General features: G+C 37.2%; 1 protein-coding gene across 1 annotated transcript in view; it reads right to left on the bottom strand.

Annotated features, from left to right (window-relative positions):
* KLHL4 (kelch like family member 4) overlaps window positions 1-10,390 on the bottom strand; it is a 49,254-nt gene that overhangs the window by 13,781 nt on the left and 25,083 nt on the right. Inside the window, exons 2-6 of the mRNA XM_009275818.1 lie at window positions 9,337-9,510; window positions 8,741-8,877; window positions 5,582-5,778; window positions 2,206-2,418; window positions 958-1,144 (exon numbers count right to left, since the gene is read on the bottom strand). Of these exons, the coding sequence (XP_009274093.1) occupies window positions 958-1,144; window positions 2,206-2,418; window positions 5,582-5,778; window positions 8,741-8,877; window positions 9,337-9,510 (908 nt within the window). The remainder of the gene's footprint in view (window positions 1-957; window positions 1,145-2,205; window positions 2,419-5,581; window positions 5,779-8,740; window positions 8,878-9,336; window positions 9,511-10,390) is intronic.

Raw genomic sequence — 10,390 nt, 5'->3', positions numbered from 1 at the left:
AGGCTACGTTTTGGATTTGTGCTGGAAACAGTGTTGATAACACAGGGATGTTTCAGTTACTGCTGAGCAGGGCTGACACAGGGTCAAGGCCTTTTCTGCTCCTCACCCCACCCCACCAGCGAGCAGGCTGGGGGGGCACAAGAAGTTGGGAGGGGACATGGCTGGGACAGCTGACCCCACCTGACCAAAGGGATGTTCCACACCATATGACGTCATGCTCAGCATATAAAGCTGGGGGAAGAAGTTCGGAGTGATGGCATTTGTCTTCCCAAGCAACCGTTACATGTGATGGAGCCCTGCTTTCCTGGAGATGGCTGCACACCTGCCTGCCGATGGGAAAGAGTGAATGAATTCCTTGTTTTGCTTTGGCGTGGCTTTTGCTTTACCTATGAAACTGTCTTTATCCCAACCCATGAGTTTTCTCACTTTTACCCTTCTGATTCTCTCCCCCATCCTACTGTGAAGGGAGTGAGCGAGCGGCTGTGTGGAGCTTAGTTGCCAGCTGGGGTTAAACCATGACATTCAGTAATGCATTTTGGTTTTATTTTCCTCCTCTTTAAAAACTTCTCCAGCCTTCTAACTTTTGTCAAAAAATGGAGCACAGGGTTCTAAAACAACATTAAAATAATCTTGAATTATTCTGAATATTATTTTTTCTTTTGATTTGTAAAGTCAAACTATACGCACAAATTCTTACAAAACTTAATTTTAAAATCACCATCTGAATCAAACTTCTTTAGTCTGCACTTCAAGATGTATGTATATCATTTACAAACATATGATTCTTGCAAGAAGAAAGAACATCTAACACATAGGATTGTGTTCTGTGATTCCCCCCCCTCTTTTGCATCCCTAAATTGCTGTTTTCCTAACAGAAATCTTTAAATAATTGTCATATATTCTTTGGGTGTCTGTAATACAATTAATTAATACAATTAAATTAATTTCTGAACTTACCTTTAGTGGCATCCATACCTCCTACAGCATAAAGTGCACCCACTGTAGATTTTCTAGGCTTAGTTCGAGGACTCTGCATCATGGACCGTCTTTCTGGTAGAAGATGGTACTTCATAGCCTCCATAAGAAGTTTCTGACACTCTAGGTCGTCTGCAAACATTGGACTATTTTCTAGATCGGCTAGTAACTAAGAAATGAAAAGTGAGGATCTTACGTATATCTAAACCATTAAAATTGTATGTACTTTAGTAATTAAAGTATTTGTAGCTACAAATACTCATTTTCAGTTCACCTCTCACTCGAGCTTTGCTGGAAACTCTGCTTTAATGCAAGCAAAACAATATAAAGGTAGGGAAAAAAGTCTTTGAGTATGATTTCTTTGCTTTATTTTTTCCAAAAACTTTCTTTTAACCTTTAGAAAAGGTTAAAATTGCAAATGTAGTACTGCACCCTCTTAATGCAAAACTCCTTTTGATGGGAGTAAAAGCAAATCAAATCTAACATACAGTACTGGACATTTCTGTGAATATTAGAATATATTAAGTGAGGCATATATTTAAAATTAAATGTGTATAGTATTTTGATACTTAATCCAAAGTTGAATATTTGCAGCTTCACTCATGGAGATCCATAAAGTAGATGTAGTGTCCTGACAGTCTTGGTATTCCTATAAGCTTTTCCAATGAGATCTATAGATTCCTCTATGACACAGATACAACAGTGTCAGCTTACTATAAAACAGTATGTCCACCTCTGGAACTTATTTGATGAAGTGTCTGTTACGGTCTTAAAGGACAAGGAATGTCAATGTTCAGAATAGTCAGCAATAATCTAGACCCCTTTGTGGCAATACAGAAATAAGTTTTGTGCCTTATCTGTCCTGCAGTTTGGTAAGTGTAAATAAATATCTTTGCATGGTATCTAAGTTGCTGTGTTATTAGAGGAACGTTACTACCGTTGCTACCCAACAAAGAAACACGGTACTTTTGTAATAGCGTTAGACTGACATTATAGAGGTAATTCTGAGCCTGGTAATTACACTGGCATCATGGGATTTTTTTTCATCTGTTTTTACAAATAATAAACATACCTACTATACAGTTGGGGGGGGGGCAAAAAAAAAAACCACCAAAAAACCCCAACCAAAACCAGAACCTTTCCACAGAATTCTTTTCTCTGTTTAAATGATGCTTGAGGCAAGCATTTCCGTTGGTAGTTAAGTTCACTGTTAGCCCTTCACTTTCATACCTGGGGTGGAAGTAGAGGCAGTCTAATATAAGAAAGAAGCATTCCTAAGTCCCGTTGCCGGTTTTGCAAATCATGCCTCACCCACATCATTAACGCCTGGAATATGGCTTCTTCATCTGGAACATTGATGTCATCACTAGACAAGAGCTTTGCAATTTCATTAGCAGGGAGTAAAAGAAATTCCTGATTTTTTATTACTTCTGTGAAGTGTTCCTAAAAAGAAAAAAAGATTTCAATGCAGTGATGATTTGCACACCTTGAAATAACATTTTCTTAGACAATGTAGGCTTTACATATATTTCATTCCTGTTCTGTTCTACAGTATAGGGAAATGCAATATATATTCTAAAGATCACTGAATCTCCTTCTACCATTTAAGGGAGATTTTGGTTGCTTTTTGCTGCCTTACTCGTGCAGGACTGAAGAATAATGATCATCTTCACACTATCATGCTTACCGATGTGTTTGTCACGTTTCTTGTCAGTATGTCCTGTCTAAGGGATTTGCCACTGACAGTTTTGTCCATCAATTTGATCTTAACACTGCAGCTTAATAGAAAAACAATTTGAAGATATAATGTGTATCTTAAGAATGCCAAGTGGGCATTCAAATAAACTGTGTAACTTGTTACAAATCAGATTCAAAAGTTTTAAGCAAATTACACTGAAACCTTCCAATCCTTTTGCAATGAGCTGTGCCAGGTGTTGACTGTGTGTCTCCGCACTTAGTAGCAGAAAATGCAACAAGGGAAATGAAACTCACTGTTCTAACAGTACTTTTTCGGCAATAGAAAATTGGATAAGTCCCAACAAAGGGGTCTCAGTATTTGAGCTATTGCTATGATAAAACTCACCAGCTCCAGAAATGGCCACGAATATTAAATCCCTAGAATCTTTCAAAGAATTATTTTTCAAAAAAGAATATACTGTACAGTTGAGTTCCAACAATATTAGAATTGATATTAAAATATATTAAGTATGCTTGCTTGTGCTAATTCCAAAGGAAAAAAGAAATTTTGTTAACAGAGATGGGGGGTTTATGTTACTTGCAAAGAAAGGCATGTGGGAATTCATGTCTGTATTTGAAATGTTAATTTCCATTTATGTACCTGGAAGTAATATATCTTATTTGGGAACTAGATTGAAATAGGACAGATGAAGAAATTTTAGTAACTGATATTTGTATTATTTGTTTTCAGTAGTTTCTTAGCTTTCTGTAACTCTTTTTAAGAGTACCAAGGACGTAAATATAGAAGTATCAGTGATTAAAGGGGATGTTAAACTTTACTCTGTTATGCATATCCTGCTTTAATATTTGTGACATTCAAAGAATAGGAACAGGAAGACCAGTCCTCATTTAGTTACAAATATAGCACAAGATGTTTATCAGAACAAGCTTTATCTGCACGAAAAGATGCCAGGCAGGAAACTGTTAATACTTTGCATCAACCGCTAAAGTAATTGAAGGGGATGGTCTCCATTGTGTCTGTTTTTATTGAATGGATGTGGTGTTTATAGCTGATTATCTTCCCAAAATGTTTAAATACTACTAGTTCATTTGAATGGTCTCTATATTTACAGTACGACTTTATAGACTTTCCCCTAAGGTACACGTTTTCAAGTGGTTGAGGTTGGCATGAAACAAAACAGAACATTTTATTTATCCTCTTCCACAACATTTGTGTGGGTATGCATTGTTATGATCTCTTATTCTCCAAAGTTTTTTTTAAATCAGTTCAAGGGTTTAAAAGAAAATTTTCTTTAAGGTTATTTCAAAGAGGTGCAGGTTTCCTCTTCTGTCTCTAAACTGTCAGCAGCTGCAAACTTGGTAGGTGGTTTTATGACATGGAAGGTCTTCTTTCATGGCAGCATTCTCAATCTGTGTTGCACGTGAGATACAGGAGGTGGTTCTAGAGGTGGAAACGCTCCCTGTTGTTTTCAGGAAGACATAGCATAAAGCCTATATGTGCACAGAACTGTTGAGTCCCATAGATTCACTGTGATCCTTCACATTAGACAGTGTTCTTAAAGACCCAACTGTCATTTCTGTGACACACAGTTTCAAAAAATAGTAGAAGTCTAACTCCTAGGGAAGACTGGAGGATTCAAATGGTTAAAAAAATCTAACCAAAAAAGGTGCTCTCACTGTCCGACATCATAAAATCATATGTCTAACCATATGATTTTATTTCAGTTTTGCAGAAATCTGGACCATGAATATTAAATGCTTAAAGCTGATGCCCATGTGCTAGGGCTGGTGGAAGGAAAGAGGCAACAACGGAGGGGGGAAGTTCCTGATTTTGGCTGAGTATGAAATGGTGTGGAGCAGCAAGGACAACACTATTATATAGAGGCTGAGTGAACCTCTATCTTAAATACCCTTTTTCAAACTTTAAAATATAAAAGGAATCTAGATTGCTGCTAAACAAACCATTCATTAGTGTGACAGGAAGGAGCACAAGCAGTGCTCTCAATTTGTGCGTGCCACTCTCATTTATTTCAGCATGTGGAAGTGTACAATCTTTTGCTGGAATGCTCTCAGCATTATGAATCCTCTAAACTGGTTTTGACATACTACGCTAATATTTCAAGCATAAAGCTGCCATGTGTCTCCTAACAAGTAGTTCTTCTTATACCTATTTAGCTGTAGCAGTTGCTATTCTTTTTGTGTTTAAAGTTGCTATAGCACATCTTGTTGCCCTGAATATTTATCCCTTGATTTGGTTTCACAGCAAGCTATCTTACTTCTCTGTTTCCCACGCTCTGAATATTCATTTCTTGCTTTGAGCCAGAGGAGGATTATGCTCCAGTCAGGGATGTGCTGCTTTTTAGCATTCCAAATCTTTCCCATACATTCTTCATTTTGTCTCTTTTTATGTGTGTCTCACCTTAAAATCAGCTTTAGAATTTTCTTTGTGTTGAATCAAAAGCATAAGAATGCGCCATTGCCATTGCCATTAACCACGTTAAGGCCCTATTACATTTTTGGAAGAAACGTGCACAAATCATACTGCAAATTTAAGTTCAATAAGCATGTCCTTCCACAAGGCAAAACTCTGAAATGGGAAACAATAGAACTGAATATTTGTTTTTCTAAGCCTGCTTTTCTCTCTTTCCAATACTTCTGTAACAGTCACAGTTCTTAAATTTCCCTTTGGAGGCTGAGCTGGGCAGAGATGTCCCTGCATCAGGGACTTTACAGCACTGACCCTGTCAGCATAGGAAGAGCAGAGCCACTGCATCAGTCTTGGAGAGAGCAGCAGCCCTGAGCCCCGCTCAGCTGGCTCTGCTTCGCCAAAGCTGCTATGTTTTCCAGGAGAGTATTCACACTTGCTGTTAAGATTATAAATGCAAAGCAGTTAGACTGTTAGTCTTACCATAGTGTATGTGTGTGCCACCTTCAGGAGCTCTGTGCAGCCCTGAGCATCTCCGAAAGAGCGAATCCCCAGGCAGTTGGAAGGATGGAGCTGCTTCATGAGGAAGTTGCAGCATACCTCAATAACCTGGGATAGCTGGAGAAGACAAGCTGCAGCTAGCAAACTTTCTATAGTGTCTTCCTTTAACTCTAGAATACCTGTGCGGTTTGCATATAGCGGGGAAAAAAAAGTTTTCAGTCATTTTCTTTGTATTTTCATTACTTGAAATCTTCCCACTCCCCAATTCCCACTCCTCTGAAAAATTTTGAAAAGAAGTGTCCTGTGATTCACAAATTCATTTTCCTTTCTTGCTGAAGGATTCTTTAAACATATGTTTTAACAGACTTAAAGGATTTGGTGGATTTTTTAATACAGTGATTGGAACATTTTTATTGGAGCTTTAACAGTATTAGATCTGATTTTGCTTGAAAAAAAGTAAAATAAAAAGAAAGGTGTGATTAGAGAAAAACCTTTCCTAAAATTCATATATTAATTCATAAAAATATATATCCTAAGTTTATATTACACACAAGAACTTCAGTATCAAAAGCTAGGAAATGCCCGCAGTGCGTGCAGGAAACCTGATTTCTTCCATCATCTAGTGGTGCATTTAAATTTTTAATGAAATTATTACCTGACGTGAGAATTTTGTTATGTTCGTAGATAGACTGGAGGGTGCTATTTTAATAAGATCTTCCATTCTTGTTGCTCAGCGTATGGATCAATTCCCTAGTTGCTAGTTGCTAAAATCCTATTCAGAAAAAAAGAACTGTGGAGGTTTTTTGTGACTGCATTTTCCAGTTATCATTACAACATCCAATTGCCTCAGAAACATTAATTTTTTCCCAGCTTCTTCTGTGAAAGGATGATACACACCATCTCCATGTAACACACGGAGAAGCGTGGTATTGAGAGATTACAGTCAAAATTATCATCAGAGTAGAACCGTAAGAGGTTTCTTGTCCAAAGTTCACTTCTGATTTATTTCAGTAGAATATGTAAACAGTTCTGAAAGTTATAGCTCCCATCTCTGCAAGTCACATTTATATTTCATTATCTAGGAAAAAAGCAGCACTCAGTTTAGAGGCTTGGTTGTTATCATATGAAAACCTATGACAGAGGCAGTAGGAAAATTCCATTTTCCATAGCAGTCTTCAGCAGTCTTAACTTGGCACAATCCCATCTCTTCCTGATGTCCCTTGCTTTGTAACTTAAATATTACCTTCCAACTTCTGCAAGAAATGAGGAAGGGCTGGCAGGGTGCAGAACAGAGCAATGTTTGGGTTTGGTTTTTACTACACAACTCAGAATAGTTACTGAATGAGAGTGCATAGCAAAATTGGTACCTATTCTTGTAAATGAAGATTGCCATACAATGCCTCAAAGCAAAGAGAGCATCCTGATTTCACAAGCAAACTTACACTATTTCATAGTCTGGCGTTTGCTTTTGTAGTCCTATATATGTTCTTTCATATGGTTTTGCATTAAGTAAGCTGAAAGAGATGTTTAATCAAGTGGGATGATTTTGAGATACACGTGGATAATACGCAGCCCACCACCCAGCTTCTTTGTGCTCGTACTAATCTATTTCCTCGGGTAATCTATGCTAATTCAGTGCCACGATATCACGGCATTACACAGGCTATGCAGCATTCCCTCTGGCCCTCTGTATTTATTGCCTTGTTTGTACCCACAAACAGGGTCTATTTTGTATATAGAAACTTATGTTTCCGCTCCGGGTTGCAGATTGCTTAACCTTCTTGAGATTTCTGTCTTTAAGCAACAGTTCGGATTTATGAAGTGCCTGACCTAGCAAGCAAAGAAGTCTCCTATTTTAACATTTAATATTTATGCTAACGCCAATATAATGGGGTCTTTGTTTTACTTTGATCTTTTTTAAAAAAAATTATTTTAAGCCCTTTTAAAGTACTATAAAAATTTCGATAGATACCTGTGATACATCTTCCAACCTCCCCTTCTCAGTATTGAAATTGTATTATTTCATTCCAAAGCAAACAAGCAATGTCCTATGCGGGACATCATACGACAAGGATCTAATGAATGTTATTGATAACAGCTGTTAGCTGAGGGGATGGATCAGTTTACGAGCAAATGTTCATAAATTCAGAAAGTTGTTATTCTGGTCAGTTAAGTGTTGTTACTTCCTGGGAAAGTAATTTTCTCCTTTTGAGATTTGGGCATTTTTTTGTCACAGAACGGCACAGCTTGGCAAGGGGAAAAGTGTTTCCCTTTTACTTTCCTGGCTGGAGTAGCTGCCATGTGCATTGAGAGGCTTGCCAAACACCAGCATGTGCAGGCTTCCAGAATCTGCATAGGTTTGAATGATCTGGATGTCTCTAATTGTAATATATATTAAATAGCAGTCGTGTTCTACAGCATTTTTCCCTGTTCACTATAGAGCAGATGAAAGGGATTTCACAGTTCTCTGACTTGGTCTTTTTGGCTATTTGGTTCAACCGTTTCAGATTCAGCAATACAGGGGTAAATCTTGAAAATGGGAGAAAATAAATTAGGGAAAGAGTAGATATACAGCATTCTGGTATTAATAAATTATTTAATTTCATTAAGATAAAATCTATAATTTTTCAAGAGAACATAAGTAAACCTCTTTCAGAATGTGGTGGCACTTTCTCATGGTAAAAGTTGCTCTACTCGTGGGTGTGATCATATTCCTGTTTTCCTCTGATTATTCCTACTCAGGAGCCTTGAGTGGGCCAAATAACTGACCGCCAGGCAGGCCATTTCTATAGCTACCGATGAGAGGAAGGTTCATAGTAAACTCTTCTGTGTCACTACATGAGGTGGACAACAGGCAAAATATGTTCTTCTCTCACAAAATATTTTAGGAATTTTAATATCTAGTTAGAGAAAGATGTCCAATATAAATTTATGTGTTTTCTGTATCTCTTCTAGAATAAGTCATTATATAAAACAGTAATATTTATTCATCCTCTCTAGAGAAACGTTTAGATCACGTATGCATGATTTATGCATGTATTTATGTACGAGTATGAAATGGAAGAAGCGACAATTATGTCTGCGTTGAATAGATTTTATCTTCCTTTACAATAATGGTGTGAGTCATGGAGGAAGAATTACCTGTGTAGGCATAGCGCACCAAAGCTTTCAGCGCATCAGGGTCTACTCCCTCCATCTTGATCTCCTCTTGTTTTGCTTCACGCACATCATTGGTAAACATTGCAGCAAAATAATCAGACACTGCACTGAGAACCAACCTTGAAACAAAAGCATTTTAGGAGGACTGCAAATTACTTCATAATCTCAATAGCAAGCATGAAATTCAGTATTATTGTATAATAAATTGTTTGTGCCATAGAAACAATATCTTTACCATAGGGTTCAAATCTTATAGCAGTAAGCAATAAAGTTAAAAGGGTAATTAAAAATCTAATTTTCTCCCATAGTGCTTGTTTGTGCAGCTTTTCTTCACTGATCTCACTATAGCTTGACAGCAGCAAGAAGGGAAGATGGACAATATCAATGGTTCATATGTTAATTTCATTCTATTTGAAATAATGAATATGAAATGTTGATCACATCATTTCATTCCATTGTTAGCTGATGTCCTGATTATAGTAACCGTTCTTTCATAACTGAACAGGGTAGGCATAAATTGACCTAGCATTTGGAAATTTCAGGCTTTGAAGCCATGTAAACGCTACTGGGAAATGTACCTGTGAGCTGGAATCTTTTGGTCTCCGACTATGAGAAGAACATCACACAGCTGCTTCTGCTGCAGATAATTTTCCATTTTGCGGAAAGTTTGCTCTGCATGGTTTGTAGACTGGAAATACTCATCTGAGCCATTGGTGTTCATTCCAAGCAGTGAGCTGCTGGTGGTTGACAGCCTGCAAGGGGAAGAGGCAGTGTGACGAGTGTAGCATTATAAATGCTGATTACGTTCTTTATACAATTTTTGTTCAAATGGCATTACAGGAATGTTTAAAATTCTAAAGCTCTTATGATCCTGGTCTTAGTGTGCCCTCTTCCATTTTTTTCTGTTTAGTATCTGCAAGTTTTCATTTATAAGGCTGCACGTAAACTGTAGTTTACTACAGTTAACTGTAGTAGGTGGTGCTACTGAGTTTTCTTCCTATCGGTTTTGTGTCAATGATGTACTGCTTGCACAGCACTGACGTGATAAATGCAGCCTCCTGATCATTCACAAACAGAATATATAAAAACCAAGCCTATTTTCTTGTGATACTAATACCTAAATTATCTTGTGGTATGAAATTTTGGAAAGTACATGTCTTTAGGTCTTATTTCTGTTTCTCTTCATACTTTGTACATTAAACTACATTACTAAATGGGAATGAATCAGAAGACAATTTGACAAGGACCATATAATTCTAGACAAATTACCAAACTAAAAGCTGATGAAATCAGTACATTATATAGCCTTTAGAATCTGAATGCAAATAATAGACAAACTAATTTCTCTGCCTTTTCATGGAAATATACATTATAAATATATTCCTCCCACTCCAGAATTCTGTTAGCTGTCCCACTTAGAAATACCCATAAAAACGATATACACAATTTCTCTTATCTCACTGTTTTTTTAAGGCATCCTTCCTTACTGCCTGTTAATATGGATTATGTTGCAGATCGAAACGTCTTTTTGATATATTCTTAGTGTCCTGGTTTCGGCAGGGATAGAGTTAATTTCCTTCCTAGTAGCTGGTACAGTGCTGTGTTTTGGATTTAGGATGAGAATAATGTTGA

The sequence above is a fragment of the Aptenodytes forsteri genome, unplaced genomic scaffold (assembly GCF_000699145.1).
Source record: "Aptenodytes forsteri isolate BGI_AS27 unplaced genomic scaffold, ASM69914v1 Scaffold225, whole genome shotgun sequence".
Classification (NCBI taxonomy): domain Eukaryota; kingdom Metazoa; phylum Chordata; class Aves; order Sphenisciformes; family Spheniscidae; genus Aptenodytes; species Aptenodytes forsteri.
The sequence above is the reverse complement of the archived record's forward strand: the minus strand, read 5'-3'. Positions and strand labels throughout refer to the sequence as shown.